The 19,489-nt window shown below is 43.5% G+C and overlaps 1 protein-coding gene across 2 annotated transcripts; it reads left to right on the top strand.

Annotated features, from left to right (window-relative positions):
* The first annotated feature begins 5,970 nt into the window (after positions 1-5,970).
* On the top strand, positions 5,971-15,084 carry EIF1B (eukaryotic translation initiation factor 1B). Of its 2 annotated transcripts, XR_012659009.1 has the most exons (5): positions 5,971-6,315; positions 8,591-8,754; positions 9,461-9,562; positions 10,134-10,329; positions 11,868-15,084. XR_012659009.1 is itself a non-coding variant. In XM_075083482.1 (4 exons), the coding sequence occupies exons 1-4, from the start codon at positions 6,285-6,287 to the stop codon at positions 10,176-10,178; spliced, it is 342 nt and encodes a 113-aa protein (XP_074939583.1). In that variant the 5' UTR covers positions 5,971-6,284; the 3' UTR covers positions 10,179-15,084. The 2 variants fall into 2 exon arrangements, 1 of the variants encoding a protein (XP_074939583.1); XM_075083482.1 differs by having other exon boundaries at positions 10,134-15,084.
* Positions 15,085-19,489: the final 4,405 nt, after the last annotated feature.

Genomic DNA, 19,489 nt, shown 5'->3' with positions numbered 1-19,489 from the left:
ATGAGCCTCATCACGCATTTCTCTTACCAAAGTACTATTTTACTCCATCCTCACTGACTGTAAGTTACCATTTCTTTCCACCTGTCCATGACTGAACTACCAGAGTGCTACATAGTACTCAGAAGCATCACAGAAATCATCCTGACTTCTCAGGGTCTTTTCAGGCAGTTGTGATTTTATTTTATTTTGTTATCCCGTTCACAGCAGGGTTTATGCTTTGGCTAAGGAAAGCAAATCAGCTCATGCAACACAGAAAGTGTGAAAGCCACTCAGACTTGGGAGGAACTCGGAAAGAGCTGTGAGGGGAAAGGGCGTCATGAAAGAGTGAGCCAGGAAGATGACTTAGAGGACAGCTTAGTCTGTAGTGAAGGGGCAGAGGTCTATGTGCTAAAACGTCCATCCTTTTCCTGTGTTTGAGTGAGAGATTGGGCACATGCTGTCTTCCTTGTGGATGGTCCATGGGAAGGTCTCAGGCCTCCATCACTTCCTTGCCACACACAAGACCAAGGACTCCTGCATGTAAAATTCCTGCATAGGTTATGGGAACCAGGAGCAGGGCTGAGCCCGCTGTTTGCCAGAGCATCTCAGTGTCTCAGCTGACCACGGAGACACACGGCGTCATGCAAGTGCTGAGAAAGGCAGCAGAGATACAGAAGTGAAGGGCTGTGGGAAGGAAGGCAGCTTGCCCAAGGCTAAGGAGAGGTTGGGATCCTGGTCAGAAAATGGTGAGGAGGACGAATGGTGGCAATGGGAAGGTATCTCCTGGAGGCTGGAGTGACCCAAGAGGATGAGGTCTACGGAACCCGCCATGGAGGAACATTCTTTGGGACGACAGCACCAGAGACTGACACTGAACTACAGTTTTGATGCCAAATTCTACCACCTAGTCTGCTCAAAGAACTAAGCTGAAGCTTCTTTTTTTCTGTATTTCTTTTGCTGGTAGGAGCCTTCCACAAACAGAAGGTAAAAATCACCAAAGCAAAGGCTTTTGATGCAGCTGGATGGACAAACACAAATATATTTTTTCCAGCCCACCACTCCCATTGCTTCACGTATCAGCATGTGAATAGTTTGCAAAAGCCATGGCGTTGAACCTCTGCCTGAGCGGTGAATCTGTCCAGCCTTCTGTACTGGGGTAGAGCACGACTTCTGTGTACGAAATGAAATAAAACACTGCTGTTCTGGTTTTGCCTAGCCTTGAAGAAGAGGGAGTAATAACACTGACATTTGTGCTGTCTGGAGCTGGAAATTCATAACTGACATTAACTAGGAGATATTTTATCATTGACTGGTAAGAGGCTCAGTTGCACTGATCGAGTTTGGAGGACTGATGAAAAGTTGTATTCAAATCTATTCAGAAAACCATGTCAATTCAAGAAATTAGATAAGACTGTTAATTATATGTAGCTTTATGCTGAAGACATCCTCTACTAACATTTAGCTTCGGAGCAAAGCCAGGACTGGCTTTATTTTGGAATTATGTTTTTTTCTTTGAGAAACAGGACCATCTAGTGGTTTCCACAGAAATTATCTTCTTGCTTTCAATGATTGTTGAGCAAGGAATGAACCCTCACAGGTTTCAAACAAAAGCATACGTATCTTGAAATCTGACCACGTAGTGAAGCTAAACCAAACTGCGTATTTCCAGATTCTGATAAGTTGGACTGGATATCCAGGTGTTTACCACCAGCACAGTTCCCGGTTTGCCCAGTTTTGCCAGTTAGCACATGCTTACTGGAACAACTTGTTAGAAGCCGGACAGCTGAGGCATAGGCTACAGTTCAGGACATCAGCCAGTCTCCCCAAGCCCTTTCTCAGCATGCTGTGGAGGCTTTGCTCCAGCGTTAGAGCTTGGATAGAAAAACATGAGTCAGGCTTGGCATGGTTACAGCCACCTTCAAAACTATTCTGCTGAGAGTACAGACAGATGGAGGGAAGATTACTTCTGAAACTTTTGCTATTCTTCCTCCCTGCTAGAAAGCCACTGCACGGCCTTCTGCACAGTAGTTCAGGATGCGCAGCTTCTAAACACAGCTGGATATTGTAGGCAGGGTCATGCAGCAGAAGCAGGGAAGATTACAGTTCAAGAAAAAAAAGAATCAAGGATGGAAATATTTTTGCCAGTCTCTCAAGCATCCAGCACTTGGATGGTATTTTCAGGGTGCCAACATTAGGCCAGCAAAGGTACGCCTCTGGCACTGGAGTGGGGCAGAATTTGCGTAAAGAGCAGTTGCATTGCTGGAATACAGGATGGAAATCAGTGCTGCTCTGTGCCATTTGCACATTTCATGCACAATCACTTTCTCAGGCAACTTAAACTGCTCTTTGAACACCGTATGCTTCAAGTAATAATTCTCTGGGTTTCCAGGCTATTGTGGAGGCCAGTTCAGCACAAGAGCCTGCTGTGTTCTGGTAGGACATACCGCAAGACCAGGTCCAGGGGATGTACCTACAGGAGCAATCCTTAATTAAATTAACAGACCTTTTGGCTTTGTAAAGGCTTCTAAGGAATAAAACTTACAATATTAGACGGCTGCACATGAAAATAGTAGTAGTAGTATATATTAGAACAATGTCTACAGGAAATTAAAAATAGGGTTGTTCATTCCAGTTATCAGAAAGGAGATTGAAGGCAGCTGAAGGTAAGGGCAGCCTTGTGTGTGCAAACGTGCAAGGACAGATGTCATACAGAGTCCTAAATTAAGGCAGAGCTTTAGCCCCTACCATGTGGGTGACTTGTTTTTCTCCCTGATGCAAGGCCTTCTCATGGTATTCCAGGCCCATGTTTCCAACACAGCAATTCTCTGGAAGAAAAAAGTTTTTCCCACTGGTCTGGGTTACCCACTGCTCCTAAAGGGCAGCTGAAATACTTCTGAGGGTACCCATTGAAAGTGCAGTTCTGCCCTAAGGTGACAATTTTTACAAAAGTATACTTTATGGCTTCAGTATGTCATATATTTCTTCTGCAAGCCAGTGAGTCCCTGGTTTTAATCCTGCAGTTTATCAATCATAAACAACCTCTGATGATTCACATACAGCTTGACAGAAGAACAGAAATACAGTAAAAAGCAAGCAAGGGGATCTCTAATTGCTATTCATAACCAGGTCTTGCAACTATTACACTTAAATAGCTTGAAGCCATGATCAAGATAATTAGAGATGAGGTTCTTCTTTTCCTGCACAATAGTTGCCAGGTTATACATTAGTCATGGAAAGGCAAGAGTCTCATTCCCAGTCCATTGCTTAAACCCCGATGTCTAACAGATATTAGAGAATGAGATTAACTCCAGCCTCAGCTTTAGGATAATTAGACGCAATCTGAAATTTAACAACCTAAGCAACAGCATCTCTTGCTTCCACTTAGGGTTTAAACCTATTTTAACTTCTACCTTTTTTCTTTGCTGCTGTGCCATGTTTACTTGGCCCACCTTCCTGCAGTCTGGTGCAGCTGGAAGCCCTTGCAACCAGGACTTTCACAGGTTTATTGCCACGAGCGGCTGCTCAAGGGCAATGGGAAGGACTCAGTCAGGACAAAGGACCTTAGGACAGCTGTCAAGGGGCAAAAGCAGAAGTACATCTCCAGCAGGATGCCACCTGTCTCTGCCCACAGTGACCAAAGTTTGGTGCAAAGTGCGGGCACAGACTATGTTTCAGACGTAAGACATGGAGACCTGCAGCTCCCGCTGAGGAGGACAGCAGAGGTACAGGTCTTTGCATTGACACAGCCCCACACAGACCCCATGCCAATGCATGTAGCCAGTGCGGCAGACTGCCAAGGGAACATTAAGCGTGCTGGCTACCACCTTTGTTTTAATTGCTGCCCAGTGCATGCCACGCTGTGCAAATAGGATTTATTTCCATTCCCTCTGCAGTTGTCAAGGTCTGTGCTTAAAAACTGTTCATTGTGGTTTCATTTTAAGGACAACAAAGTCACATCTTCTTGGCTTGTAAAGAAGCTTTGTTATTTCTCAGACACCAAATCTCATTTGTTTGTAAACTGTACAATGAATCCCACAGATGCCCAATGAGCCCATAGGCCATGTAGTGAGAACTGGAAGTACAAAACTATTTTAGATGTATGAAGAATCAAAGTAAGCACAAAAACCACCACAGTGAGCAGACCACTCACCTATACCTGCAGACTGACTTCAGTTTTCTGTCTGAAAACCCACTGTTCTCTCGTCCATGGCCAGGCCTGTTCCCAGCTTCTGTTCTCTTTGGCTGTCCTAGCACAACTGTTGCAGGATTATGCAAATGGAGTGGATCTGAGGTTTTAACCTTTGAATTTATTTTTAAACTCAAAGCAGTTTGCTGATATAGCTCAACGCCCCACAGACAGCAGTACTGGCTCAACCAAGGCAACAAAAACCATTGGCTGGGATGAAGAAAGGGGATGACAGGCCTACTTTGTGGCTTGGACAAAAGTTTCACGGCATGATGATGGGAGAGCAAAAGATACAAAAAAATTTTGCACAGCAATGTAGTTTACAAAAAATGAGTCAGAGAAAAAAAATTCCCCACGTTAGTAGTAATGTAAGCTGTCTGAGAGAGGTGCTGGAGACATCCTGACAACATGTCCCTGAGGATGGGTGTCCTGAGCTTGCTCAACCTGCCTAGGTCTCTCAGCATCTAGCTTTGCGTCCTTAATCCACAGACATTAATCATGGCATGCCTCTGCGACTGAAGCAGGCGCCTCAAGCTCTGTAATTAGCATCTCCCCATCCTCCCATTACTGCCCCAATAGTGCCTTTTGCAGCTGCTTGGGAAAGAATTAGACAACTCTTCTCTATATCCTATTCTGCAATGGAAGGCTTCACCAGCAATGGTAGCAAAGGGTGAGCAGGGACTTTGTACCATGGCAAATGGCCGTGCTTTCCCCAAGGGAAAAAGAAAAGCTTCCTTGCAAGTGCCAGGACCAGAAACTTTCTTAGACCAATGCATGCTGACATTCATAAAACTACTGCAGTGCTGATCCAGGCCTTGGATCACAGACGAGAAATATCCCTTTGATTTAAGCAGGCTGAAGCTTAGTATAAAAGCCAAAAAAACCAAACCAAAACAAAACAAAAAACCCAAACAAAAAAAAACCAGGTTCTGACAGTTGTGCCAATGCAACTAGGTCCATCTGCAAAGCCATTAATCACTTCTTGAGGACTAGCAAGTTTTGTAACACAAGCACACCTTTAAAAGCAAACCTTTAGCATTGCAGCCCCAACACCACTTATATCCTCCACACACGTGAATGGCTATCAATCACTGGGCAGCTGTCAAACGGGGTCTCCTGTGGGGCCATGCAGCCAGCCATGTGGGTATGCAGGGTGCGGGGAATGCAGCAGCTCCACCTCGGTGCAGTGCCCAGCTGAAGGGAAGGGTGAGCATGCATACCCATGCACAAAGGGGGAGATGTGGGCTGCTAACTGCCTCCCCCCATATATTAACGTGTGTTGAATGGCGTTTTGTCCAGCGAGATAGGCCTGAGGGCTTTTTTCCAACGTGTTTGAGTGGGAAAGGGGGAAGCACTCTTCCAACTTCTTGGGAGTTAGCCTGGAATTCCAGTTAGCTTGCGAACACGCAAGGATACCAGGAAACATCACCACCCAAACGAAAGGCACACCAGCAGGGTGCTGAGGTCCGGGGCAAGCAGCCTGGAGAACAAAGGGCTTCAGCGACCCGCCAGCACTGCTTTTGGTGCCCCTCCTGTGGGGAACTGGCCTCCTGAGCTGCTGATTGTCAGCTGGCTGTTGCCCCCGGGGGGAAAAGCCGCGATGCGCTAACACACGGCCCGACCCCGAGGTAGCGCCCAAGCCCCGCCGCCTGCTCCCGCGGCCGCCCCGAGGCGCGCTCTGGGCTCTGTACTCCTTGGGCTCGGCGCGGGGCCGGGCGCTTCGTGGCCCCGGGGCGGGAGCACTCTCCTTCCCGTGAAACAGCACGGGAGCGCCGCCGGCGGCCATCACGTGCCTGGGGCGGCCCGGGCCAGCCGCCATTTTGTAAGAAGGGCGGCCGCCTGTGAGCGGTGGTGCGCCGGGGGGTGCCTACTCCTTTTTATTTCTCTTTGCACTTTCTCTTCCTTTTACTCCTTCCTCTCTCCCCCTTCCCTCCCTCTCAGATTCGCCTCCTCCCTCTGCTTTTGTTATCCCTCCCTTCATCCCTTTCCTCCCCTCCCTCCCCGCTCCTTCCCCGCCCCGCTCCCCGCCCCCGCTGGCACTGCGGAGCCGGAGACGTGACCCGAGCGGACCTAGCCGCGGCCTTTTCCCCGCTGCTCCAGCCTCCCGCCGCAGAGTCGCATGTCATCTATCCAGAACCTCCAGTCCTTCGGTAAGAGCCGCCGCCGGCCGGCACTCCGCCACCCCCTTGTACCGCAGGCAGACCCCCGGTTCCCCCCTACCCGCGGCAGACCCACCCAGGGGCTGTGGCCGCCGCAGCCTCCCGCCCTCGTCCCTGCCGCCCTCCCCGGCCCCATCCTGCCCCCGCTTTCCTGGGGTTTCCCGCGCCCCCACCCCGCCGCGGTGACATTGTCACCGTTGCGGGTGGGTGTTGCCATCCCCGGCGCTGCCCGCGGTCCCCCCTGAAGGCAGCTACGGCGGCTCGTCGTCGTCCTCCCGTGGTGGCGGCCCCGGGCCGAGCGCTGCGTGTGCAGCGGAGAGACGCCGGGTCTCTGTTCCCTTTCTGCTCCTGTAGGAGATGCTGTGCTCTGACAGCCCGAATGTCTGGTAGCTCCCCAAACCGGGCTTTTCTGTCAACTCCGCAGTCCCAAAGTTGTAATCTTTGTGGGCAGAGCGAGTCTAGGGTTTGTATCCCTTGCTAAGGAAGGGAATCATCTCCTCAGTTCCAATTGCTTGTTGATTTGCTGCCTTGTCTTATCCTTACGGATGTCCCAAAATTTGATATATGCCCTACAAAGGGTATTTTTTCTATAGATCGAACTAAACAGATGATAGGTCGTTTCTCTTGTATTACCAGGGAAGTTTACCGTGCTGGACCGTGGTTCTCCAACTTCCTTATCTATAGGCAACAGAAGGGAGCAAGTTAAGACTTTGTGCGATAATGTCGTCAGGCTTTTGGTTTCGGTTTTGTCTCTAGTCTTCTGCATGTATAAGCCATATGAGCAGGTTATGTTAATCACTATTTGGGAGCTGATCCTATGCTTAGGAAGGTGCTGCCCAAAGGATTCGTTTGAAGTAATCCAGTGTTAACACCTACAGCGCTGGTTTAGCTCCAGCATAGAATCCTAAACTCGGCCAAATGATCCTCATGCCTGAGCACCCTTTTTCTTTCACCTTTTCTTTGACTGATTTTTTTTAATTAGTGTTTGCCCTGCAAGCTGTGGGGCACAGTGAAATTCAGCATGTTTTAACAAATGTGTTAGCAGAAATTAAGTCAGTCAGTCTTCCCAGTGCTGTACTTCTTTCCTGTGGTGCTTGCATCCTCACAATGCTTGCAGAGCCTTCAATGCTCTTGTCATTCTTATTTCTAGAAGGGTCGTTTGGCCTGCAGCTGAACTACTTCTGTTTCTGTTTCTGCTGAAGTTTTACTCTTTTGGGGCATTTGTTTTGAGTGGATGGCAAAACTTGATCAGTGTTTTTAGGTTTTGGTTTTGGATGGAAGTTTGGGGAATTGTAGCTTGTGTGAACCTACATTGAACCTACGCTTCCTGAAGATTGGACTTTTCAATATTCTGGCTAGTATCAAAAAATTACTTGTGGTTCGATTTTTAAAGAAATATTTAAGGTACTTCATGCTTCAAGATTTTTTTGGAGCTACTGATTAGGAACCTTGTAGGACTATCAAATCTCTTGATAGATTGAGTGTTAAATATGTTTTTGTGGAGAACAGAGAATAAGCATAACCTGGAACCCCTTCTTGCTAAATGCCTTCCTATTTTACTTGTGCTAGGTAAATTTAAGCTTGGAAGAATTTGAGAACTGACCTTTCTGCAGTCAAAGCCTAAATGTACTTTGTTATGGTTCTTGCCTAAAACTACTGATTGGCAGAGGTGTGCTGGTTTACAGGCAGCCTCTGACATCTGTTGCCCTGTTTTGTTTACATTAATAGCCAAGAATTACACTTGTGCCTTAAAATGCTGGTAGTGTGGTAGTTGTCATGGTAGAAGGCTTCTGTTCGGGACCTGTAAAGGAGTGTGTGTACAAGAGCTTTTATATTTTTCTGTATTTATCAGTTGATCTGATAAAAGATATTACTTCCATATTTCACTTAAAATGCATGTGGCTGTCAAAAACTTGCATGCACCTGATGTTCTGTCAGAACCTGTTTTCAGGTTCAGAGCTTCAGGATTTACAGTTTGCAAGAAATAGTGCAGTAAATTGACACTGTAGCTGAAAATTGTTTATATCCAGGAAGGTGTTGAGAAACTGGATGCACGAGAGCGTTATGCTGAGTTAGTAGGCTAGTGAGACTTAAAACAGCTGTAGAAAAAAGCATTCTGATTTTAACAGTGTATTTTTAAACAGGGAGAAAACAGCAAGATTATCCTGTAAATAAAGCTCTTAGTAAAGGGAGAAACTTAGCTGTTAGTTTTTGAGTGTGGGTGTTTTCCTTCATGGGAATTACATGAATCATCTTCTTCCTGCAGACCCCTTTGCTGATGCAACAAAGGGCGACGACTTACTCCCGGCGGGGACTGAGGATTACATTCATATAAGGATCCAGCAACGAAACGGAAGAAAGACGCTGACAACTGTTCAAGGAATTGCAGATGATTATGACAAGAAGAAACTTGTGAAAGCTTTCAAAAAGGTGAACTTACTGATTTGATTTAATAATAAAGTTGATACATAAAGGAATATGATAGCTTTTAATACTAAGAGAATATTTGTTTTATTTCATTCTTGACAGTGCACATCACTTCCATATTCGGGTTGTTCCTTCCCCTGTCTTTCTCAAAACACCAGTCGGTGTCCAGTGACACTGATTTTTGCTAAGAAGTTAAATATTTCTATTGTATAAAGAAGTAAATAAAATATATTCTGAATGTTTCATTAAAATTTCACAGATATCTGGCTTTGTTGATGTGAAGAATAAAATTGGTTTAAAGTAGAACTGTTTTTGCATTCCTGCTTCTGTCATAGCTGGGTTGCTGTAGAAATAGAGATCCTGAGTTTTTCCAGGATGAAAATATTTATTTTAAAATAGTGTGGAGTTGAAAGGCTGTATCTTATGACTTTGTTTTCCTTTCCTTCAATAAGCATTGGCTGGTTCCTTCTGCACAGTAGCTAATCCTGTCTTTGCCTGAATTTACCATCAGCAGTTTAGTTTGTGTCTGTACGCATCAGCAGATATACTCCATTTGCTCTCAAAACCAGTGTAAAATAGATTTAGCTTTTGCCTTGCTTGGCATCAGAATTTAGTAAGCAGCTTCTGTGACAAAATTCTGCTGAAAAGACTTACTAAGCAAAATCATAATGTACATCAGATGCCTTACAATATGAACGTTTCTCTTTAGAAATTTGCTTGTAATGGTACTGTTATTGAACATCCTGAATACGGTGAAGTTATCCAGCTTCAAGGTGACCAGAGGAAGAACATTTGCCAATTCCTCTTGGAGGTGAGGGACTGTGGATAAATATCTAAACCTTTCTGGAAGTAATAGTGACAGGTGGCACTGATTAACCAGCTAAAGATGTCCACTATAGTTCCTTTGTATTTTCAGACAAAAAGTAAACTGACACTTGCAGAATGAGAGTAAAACTCCAGTAAGAATCAAAGCACTGTAGAATCTGTTTACCCTGCTACAACATACCACGTGTTCTCTGGCAGTGCAACTTGAGTTCTTCATTTGTAAATCAAGTGTTTGATGCAAACCATAATTTTTGAGACTGAAAACACTATGGAGAAATGTTACACTGTGTTTCTACACTGTGTAGAAATGTTACACTGTCACAGAGTAAGTGCTAGGACTACAGAACAAAGCAGATGTCTGATAAGATTTTCTTTCTTTTTGTGTAGTTAATTCTCCTGTTTGGTCTGGAAGCATTTTGGAAACTAGAAAGCTGCTTTATTGAGTATATACTATATTGCAGTTTCTTTAACTGAAGTATAAGATTGTGGTAACTTGATATCACTGTAATATCCTAAGCATGTAAGCTTTACTGAAACGTGTTGCTTTTTTCCTTTAGATTGGCATTGTCAAGGAAGAACAACTGAAAGTTCATGGTTTCTAAAATACCGGTACTCTCTTGAAGAACCCTGCAGTATTTGGTCTTACCTAGCCTGACTCTTCTGTGAAAAATGAATCTTTGCAGTGAATGGACTTCCCTGTTACCTGAACGTTTAAAAGTTGATTCAGATTTGCATGACTGCGTGAAACATGTGGTGTGTACACTAGAAACACATAAGAAAACTTCAGTAAGGTGGTAATGAAGACACTTCTGAACTTCAGCACATTTCCAATGGAAGTGTTTTAGTGGTGATTGTTCAGTTTACTGCTCTCCACCTGATTTAAATGTGTGGGTTGAATTAAAATAGTGTGTGTTGTTGCTTAGAAATAAAAGTTTATTCATATATTTTCTGGGATATCTGAAATGCTTTAGCTTAAGTTTTAAACTAGCACAGCAGCCTTACTAAAGAATGGCTAAAATGTTTTGTGACAAGTGTAGCTCACTGCTCATTGAATAAATTGGAAAAACTACAAGATGAAATATTAGCTAATTGATCAGTAGATCAGCTTGATGTGATCTTACCCAGTAGCTGTAAGACTAGAGCTTTAAAGTCTTTTGTGTAGGTGTATCTTAGTAGCAGCATGATAAGACATTAATTATTTGCTGAGTAAGTAACTAGATCTTCTCTAAAATTTACTGCAGTGACTATGAAATATTAGTGTTAAGCATAGTAGGACTAAAAAAAGCTGAACTCCTTAAGGCTGCTATTGCTGAGAACATGTCAAACATCTACGTCTAACATAGTACTCCCAAAACGCTGGAAGGAAGTGCATGGGATTTTCTATGTCTTCTGTCACTGAGTGAAGGGGAGAGACAAGAGTTGGCTTCTGCCATGACTACTGTGCATTTAATGTTGGCAAGGCAGAGTGCTTTAATTAGCTGGTAGTGTTAGCTGCAGAAGTAAGGAAGGGAACAGGCTCTACACTTAACCTTTTTTTTTTTTTTTTTCTTCCCCCTGGTGTGAAAAGTTTTGCTGCGACAAATGGTTAATATGGAGGGTTTTGTAATGGGGTTTGGGTGTAAATACAGAAAGCTCATTTAGTCTGCTTTTCTAGCAGGCAATTAACTCACTGCGGTGAAGTTACAATAGGTTTGTATTGCTTTTCATCTAGTTTTAGTTAGCTGTAGGCATTTAGTATTCTGCTTTTAAGATCTGTCTCTTTACAGAATGAAATTACTTCATTGGTGAAATGTGCAGATCTTATCTTCCTTGTGAGATAGACATGGAAATTTTCTCTGAAAAGACATGCTGAGCTGGGATACCATAAGAATATTGGGAAAAGTTAAAAAAACTTCTTGTAATATCGCGTATTGTCTGGAAAGGAAGAAGGAGACGTTTCTTGACTGTTAAGACTTAATAACTTTCAGGAAAAAAAACCTGATGACTACCTATGTAAACATCAAGAATAGGCAAAACTATATTACTGAATATCACCTGTGCCTATTCTTTGTTTCCTGTTCAGACTTGCCCTTCTAAACAGAAATGCTCAATGTTAACTCACTTGAACGTTTTCTTTTTTTCCTTAAGATTTCTGAATTCAGATGTGAACATTTATGGCACTAACAACAATTACGGGAGCATTGCAGAGCATTCATGTGACATTTTCTTTCTCTGTCTGGTGTAGACAATTGAACCTGTAAGCATCCAGTCTCCAGTCTCTCAATCTCCATAAATTCTGCTTGGTGTTACAGATCTTAACTGTTCCAGAAAAATGATGTTCCAGAAGATCGTATGCTGTTAATGTATAATGTCTTCAGGAGGAAGAGGAGGGAAAGCCTCCTGCAAAACATGAAGTATCAGCACGCAGAATGAAAATCCAAAGAATAAGTCTTATGCAAGTCTTGCACATGAGCAGAATAAAATCGTTGTACTGCAAGATTACCTAGTCCTGATTCATAGATGATGAAGTAATTTGTCCTTTGGGGGTACATATCACTTAGTGATTTTCATTTTATCAAATGCCAGAAGAACTGATGTTCTCGTTTAAAGCTTGTTCTGCCCAAGAGGAAAAACAAGCAGTATCTTCTCCTATTTCACTGGTATTACTGGAGTACTTCTAGTGGGCTTTGAATTGGAGATTAACAAATGATTAGCAAGTCTCATGTGTTACTGAGTCAGTCTTCATTTCAGATGGCATCCATTAACTTTTGCTACCTAAGCTTGAGTCATTTCTCCATAGTCATTCTGCTTGGAATAAACAAGAAAAACCTTTGTGTTCTTCCTTGTCATTTGGAAGTCCTTTCTGATAGCGGGAACCTTGCAGTGGATAGGTGGCTTTGTTTTTATGCTCTAGAGGAGCTGCTTGTGTTTTGACCTTTGAAGGGCAAAATTAAAAAGGAGGGGGAATAAGGAGTAACACATTTGAAGTTTAAATAGATGAGATTTGTTATGGCAACAAACAATCTTTCTAGAAGGAAAGCTGAAATTTTTGTCCTTGAAGTATTTTAAAATATAACAGTGTCTCAATAAGATTGTAACCGGCCTTGTTAGAAGCCCGATCCTCTTTGCATGTTCTAGACGAAAGGCTTCAACAATTTCATGTTTCATCATCTTATGCTGAAACTTCTTTGCCAAAGCTCAGCCTACTTGGACTATATATCCGTATTTCAAGAATGCTGAAAACCATGAAAGACTTCAGGAAGAGAACTGTTTAAATTACTGCCATAAAAATCTCTTTTCACAGTGAAGGCAGATTTCAATCTTTCCATGTATTCCAAAATAGGTTAAAAAATGGTGAAGGATGTGACCCATAATTGTTGAGGCAGTAACAGGGAGCTAATAACAGAAAACACTTTTAACACCCAGTAGTAGGACTTGAGACCAGGCAACCTTAGACTGCAAAGAGTGGTGGCTTCTTTTTGTTGGAATACTGTGAAGTCTCTGTCTTAGATCTCCAAATGAAGATTGCCTTCTTAGTGATACCTAGGCTTAACCACAAGCTGCAATTGGATGTAGGAACTGCTGTTTCAAATTCACAGCCTTGCTGTGCATAGTTATATTAGGCTGTTGTAGCTGATTCTTTTAGCCGATAACACTGGAGTAAGGTGTTGCGTAAATAAATTCATTCCATTGTCTGTTCAGAGCCTCCAGCTACTTCATGCAGCTTTGAAAAATGAAACCATAGCTTCCAAATTGGTGGTAGCAGTCCTTGTTTGTAGAAGATGAGATGTAGTAATTTAAGTCTGTAAGTGGCATACTTCTTCCTGTTGTGTGGATTATCAGACACTTGACCTTCACCTGTGGTCTGCTAAATCTGACCATGTGTTTGTGATGACTGAAGAACACAAATACGGGCAGATGAGCAATAATTTTCTCAAGTGAAAGAACCTTTGAAAAGAACAGTGCCTGTATCGTGTGTGGTTCAGTGGCTTTGCTTAAACCTTACTTCCTGCACTAGATTCTTGCACAGCCTAAATGAAAAGCATTTTGTTCTGGAGAAGATTTTGGAGATGGTGGAGGGATCACCACAGAAAAAACCACCTTAGGAAATAAGTTTATATTTTAAGTCTGTTCTTATTAACTTAGATTCACCTTGACTGCAAGACCTCTATAACATTATTACTTCTGTTTCTGTGTCTTTAATTAGGATTTTTAAAGTTCATTGAGAGCTTGGCATTTAAGGTGCTAAATATAATCTAAAGCCATTGTAAAACTTAAAATTATGAAGAGTTGTTGAAGCTTTAGTTTTAAATATTTGAAAAAATAACAATGAAGCAGAGCTCTGAATTTTGTCCTATTCTGCGGTCCTGCTTGTGGTTGGTATGCAGTTGCCCTAAAGATGCATACAGACATATGTACCTTGAGTTCCAGTCAGCAGTTATCTTTTCATTAATCCTGGAAAGCGGTAGGGTACAGGAACCCTTGTTTAAAGTGGCTCAGTAGTTCCTCTTACTATGTGAAAGTACATGCAAGATTGTTATTTAGGCAGTTAAAGAATGCGGGGAGGCCTTTTTGTAGACTGCTTCGAGACACAGAAGGGGTTACTGTAACTTTTGGTGTATTCAGTGTTGATTAGTGTCACTGAGTGTTCCTCTAAGTAGTGTGCTACTGCCACTAGGAAAATAGAAGTGGTCTTAGAGGGTCATGTGTATTTAAGTATTAAGAATCTGCATTCCTCCTAAGACTCTCCATACATCTATACTCAGTTTAGTTAGGAACTTGTTCCCCATGCGTGGCAAGATGAAGGTTACTCTCCAGTTGCAAGATCAAAAGGTCTTGAGATGAATAAGGGAAGAATGACATCGTTGTTTTATGTGTGCTGTACAGATGCTTCATGCCTACTGTTTTCAGTTTATGTTACAAATCTTTTGAGATTTTTTTTTTTACTTGGCATGCCTTTTTAATGTTTGCTACATGCCTGCGATCGATCTCTTTATGAACAAGTCTTAACCTGTATTGGAGTATTGCTAGAGAGATAAGACAACAAAGTCTTTTGAAATGTACCAACGTTATTTTATGTATGCTCTTCTGAAAAAATGGACTTTTATGCTATTATTAGAAAGGTTTTTTTTTTTTGTGGAAGATAGTGTAATTTCATAGTGATATGTGATCCTCTTGTAATCAGCTTTGATTTCTTTAAGAAATGTTGTATTTCCTCTCCTAAATTTCTACCGTGTGGTCTGTACTAACCAACTTAAAGATATTGTGACTTGTACTGGGATATCATAGCTCGAAAACAAGATGATGGTATTGGCTTGAAAAGTTTTGGGTAGAAGAGGATCATCTAATTTGTTGAATAAGCAAAATGCACAATGTTTTAAGATGAAGCCAGTAATGTGCGCTCAAGTTTGATCTCAGCTATTTCAGAATGTCTTGCATCTGTGAAATATGACAGCACATTTCAAAATTAATTTGGGGTCTCATTAAAAGTACTTGTGTATATAATAAATGGGGGTTTATTTTCCATTTTTAAGCCATCTTTGCGCTGATTTTGCGGCAGAAAAACCCCATGATCCAAGCTCAGTTCTCCAAGTTATGAGTAGCTGAATTCCACAGACATGGTTGCGAGTAGAATGGTCATGCTCCTCAAGGACAGGCTTTAGCTGTCAGTTGTGTTTGTGGTCCCTGTCGCAATTGGAGAGGGAAACAGCACTGTTCCTACAGTATAGACAAACAAGCCTTGGGTATCATGATGGGACAGCTGATACCATGGAAGAGGTGGTGGTGGTGGAGAAGTTGTCTCAGTAGGCTGTCCCCCATGTGAACTATAAGGTTGCTATTCTAGGTAGACCCAGCAAATGGCATGAATGCCTGGATGTGTAATCAGATAATAGTTCTGCAGTAGAAAGGTTAAAAACTGTTTATTCCCAAGAGTCCTACTGGAAATATCTACTGAAGGGCAGCACATGTGGTAGAGAAAGCAGCCTTTAGCTACTCTCCAGCAGAGAAAGTTAGATACTCATGTGATGGGGTACCTCCCCATGAATGATGGGCTACACCTCAATAAATGCCAGAGCAGACATCGGTGGTATCAGCACATCTGTTCTAGGTACTGCTGGTGAAAAAGATGGCCCTGCAGACTGGTACTTGTCAGTATCTGTACAAGCCTTGTCAATATCTGATACTGTCAGTATCTCTGAGTTACACCTGTAATTCAAAGCCCAGAGTTGGATTAGGACTTGAAAATGCAGAACAAAGCCACTGTCGAGGTTCCTTCAGTAAATAGTGACCCATAAATTAATGCATTATTCATGATAGTTTATATGAGTGAGAATTTAGTACAAAAAAGGTCCTTACAGAGCATATTAAAATAATACTGTTTTCCATCCTTACCTACCTTTCCTTTAGGTAAGATTTTGCAGTGGCATGGTGAAACATTCTGATTGTCCAGTAGTGGTTTTACTTAAAAAATACTGTGAACAGTGCTTTGAAAGTGGATGAGCCTGGAGTCCTCACCCACAACTGCCTTGCTTGCTAAGCCATTTTTTAAAGGGCACTGAGGGGAGGGACATTTCTTGGGGTCATCAGATTGTTTCATTTCTCCTGGTAGAAGTCGTCAGTTCCAGTGCTGGTCTTAAGTCACCCTGAAACTAGATTATCTTTCAGTAATGCTATGGAAGATAAAAAAGGGTTTCTGCAGAGGACGAGGGGAAGGACGTGTCTGCATCTTGCTTCCAAGTAGAGCGATGCGGAGCCCTTCAGCTTGCCTCCAGCTGAAGCCAGTCTGAACATGGCAGCATCTGCTGCCTTGTGGTCTGCACTGCACGGGAGCAGCTGGGTGATTTCTGGGCCTTGGCTGGTTCTCATAGCAGTTCAGACTGGTAACACAGCTGGCTCTCTGACAGTAAATTCTAAGTACTGGAGCGCTCTAGTCATAGAATATGTGTGATCTGGCCGTGCAGAAATGGACATCTACTGTGGGCCCATCCCTGCAGCCCTTTAATTACTTTTTTGTCTGTCTGATAGAAGTAGTATCCTGACAACTTCAGGGCAGTACCAACGGAACAGGGCAAATTGCCAGTTGCCTGCTGTGGAGATTTACGGGGGTGGGGGGTGAGGGAGGGGATGACAAACGAAACGAACACATAATGAAGTTGTAGAAATCTTCAAGGCCAACATTCAGAAGATGACAAATGAGCATCTGAGGACACTTTTTTTTAATACAAAAGCAAAAGCACCGTGTTGGTAGCAGCTGCATATTGCTGGATACAGCTACAGGCAGTGGGAATGCAAAGGAAACGTGCTTAAAATGGTAATACCCCTTATATAGCTGTCTTGAGGCTCTACAGGCTGTTTTGCAAAGGAGGTGGTGGTGTTACTTGGAGATTTTTGTGCCTAGGCTGTACTTGCTCTGCTTACTCAGTGCACCCCCTCTCCCCAGTTACCTAAATTATAGGAGATGATCTCTAATCTCCTATTGGTTTCTAGTATCTTATTAGCCATCTCAATTTTGGGCTACTAATGTTCACGTCGTTAAGGCGTGTTTTGGGGAGGAAGGCATTAGGGATGCTTTAAAAGGGAAAGCCTAGCTGCAACAGTTGAATATGAGGAGACAACGTGAGAATCTTCCAAGTGCATGATTTGGGTGTGTTATTTCTGCAAAGAAGCTATTAAAACTGGAGCCTCTCTTACGTTACCTTAAGAGGTGTTTCCTGCCCACAAGAGTTCTTGCTGCGTTTGTTTCAGTGTCCTATATCATCCCCAAAGTGGTGCTTTCTCACAGGTCTCTCTGTGGAAGGCACAGCATGGGTTGTGTGAGCTTTTGGAATGCCTGCTGCAACTGATCCCCCTCTCATGAGCGCCAGGAAGGTGCCCCAGGCTGGGCTGCCTGCTCTGGCTGGCGAGCAGCACTGCTGTGTGATGGGACCGGCAGAGGTGGCAGAAGCAGAAACAAAAGGTTTGGCTTGCAATTTCGACTTTCTGTAGTGGTTTAGTGATCTGGCAGAGTGGCTGCTGGGAGCAAAGGGATGGACGTTTTTCCAGTTCCTTGGACAGAGTTTTTCCTGTTCACTGAAATTTGGGCCTCAGCTGGCACAGCTCCATCTGATCGGACCAAAAAGATCTTGAAAAACCACCAGCTTGCCTCTGTCCCCGCCCTCTCCACACTATTTTTCCATGTGCTTTTGCACATACAATCCCCTGGTACATGTATAAGCACTTCTCTTTATGTTTTCCTCCTGAGAATATGGTCCATGTTTCCTTCTGCCATCAGACGTGGTGTTTTTTGGGGTTCTCCAATGGTCCGGGTGTGAATTACTGCAGGATTCTTTTATTCTCATGGGTCATAAGGAATGAGGAAGCCCAAATTTACAGGGGAAAACCCAGAGCAGATGTAGATTGTACAGTCGCACAAAGGCTGGTTTAAAAGAGCTAGCCGATACGTTTCCGCATCTTTGATGTGATCTGTTCCACGGGCATGTAGTGTGTTTTCTATCTAATTGTGTTTGGCTGTTCCTGGTGATGCTCTGGAGGAAGCCTGCCTGCCGCTCCAGTGAAGAAATGAAGGGAGGACTTGCTGCTGCTTCAGTTTTGTTCTTTCAGGAGCAAGCTGTTCAACACCACAGACTCAGCTCTGACCTCAAGCCAGGCTACAGAGCAGTCTAGATGGAGCCCCCCTTCCCTCTGCTCCCCGGCCTGCACCCATCGGTTGTGTCCTGGCCTGCAGCTAAGGTCCTCAGGGCAGGGCCCATGTCGTTGTCCCATGCGGGTGAAACACCAAGCACGGTGACTCTCTGGTTCGTGACTGGAGAACTGACGTATAAATGTCATGAGTAAATTTGTAGCAATGAGTAAATAGATCTGGCTACAAGAAGCAACTTGCTTGCTCTTTGACCTCAAAGCGTTTCTGTCCTCCTGATGACTTTTTCCCTTTCCAAGTGCTTTGTTTTTGGTAATGAAATGTCTTCATCTTGCTTGCAGTCAGTGCCATTTCTCTGGTGTCACTTTCTGAAATTAATGCTAATGCACATGAACTGAGGAACGGGCCTTGGGGAATAGGATGCATCAGCCTTGTAAAACATGCAAGATGCTTTTCTCCCGATTTTAATTGCAACTGTCCCTTTAAATTGGCTTATTTAAAATCTACAGGTTTGTGTCCCTTGTGCGATTGAAGTTTTACAAGTAGTTATTAGGAAATTACAACAAAATATTTTTAAAAATACAAATTCTCCCAAGAGCATGGGTTTTTTTGAGTTTCTGGGAGGAGGTAGGGGACTCCTGGCCTTTTTTTCAAAAGTAAATAATCGGTCTCTATCAAACAAACCCATTTTATCAGCTTGAACTATGTTTTAAACAATACTTACATAAATGGTAGCTTGCTATTTCCAGTCTGTACCCCTAGATGTCACTGGAAGACAGCACATGCTGGAAAGAGTGACATTGAAGCCAGGAAAAAGTTTAGATGGGGGAATGCAGAGGGGAAAATCTGGTAAAACTCCCGGGTGGTTGCAGGCATAACCCGTGTGAAACTGTACCCCAAAGTCCCTCTGCCTGAGAGGGAGAGGATCTGACACCTGTCCTTAGATGTACCCCTTGTGTACGGTGCCTGCACATCGTCAATGGTGCGTAGCTCAGCGCATGCGTATCACAGACCCCTGGGCAAGAGGCGTGAGGGAGAGAGTCCCAGTGTACCACTTCAGAAGGAAGAAAAAAATCTACTGGGAGAGGCGGGAGATGGCAGCTCTTCCTTCGTAACAGGCAAAAGTCAGCTCATGGCAAGGTGCCACAGAAAGAGGCAGACCTGCCTATGTGCATCTCCACAGTTTCCACCAGCTAGCGCTGTCCCTCCTCTGAAAGCAAGCCAGTTCTGGGAATTGAATCCACAGGAAATTATTTGCTTTGAGGGGTTAAGGAGTTGCTTCTCGCTCACTTAGTT

Source organism: Phalacrocorax aristotelis, chromosome 2 (genome assembly GCF_949628215.1).
Source record: "Phalacrocorax aristotelis chromosome 2, bGulAri2.1, whole genome shotgun sequence".
Lineage (NCBI taxonomy): Eukaryota > Metazoa > Chordata > Aves > Suliformes > Phalacrocoracidae > Phalacrocorax > Phalacrocorax aristotelis.
This window is presented reverse-complemented; position numbering and strand designations above follow the sequence as displayed.

Excerpts from the sequence above, each read along its gene's own strand:
- EIF1B (XM_075083482.1), top strand. The coding sequence starts at position 6,285 with ATGTCATCTATCCAGAACCTCCAGTCCTTCG. Across the intron at positions 6,316-8,590 it reads CCAGAACCTCCAGTCCTTCG|ACCCCTTTGCTGATGCAACA; the intron begins GTAAGAGCCGCC and ends TTCTTCCTGCAG. Across the intron at positions 9,563-10,133 it reads TTTGCCAATTCCTCTTGGAG|ATTGGCATTGTCAAGGAAGA; the intron begins GTGAGGGACTGT and ends TTTTTCCTTTAG.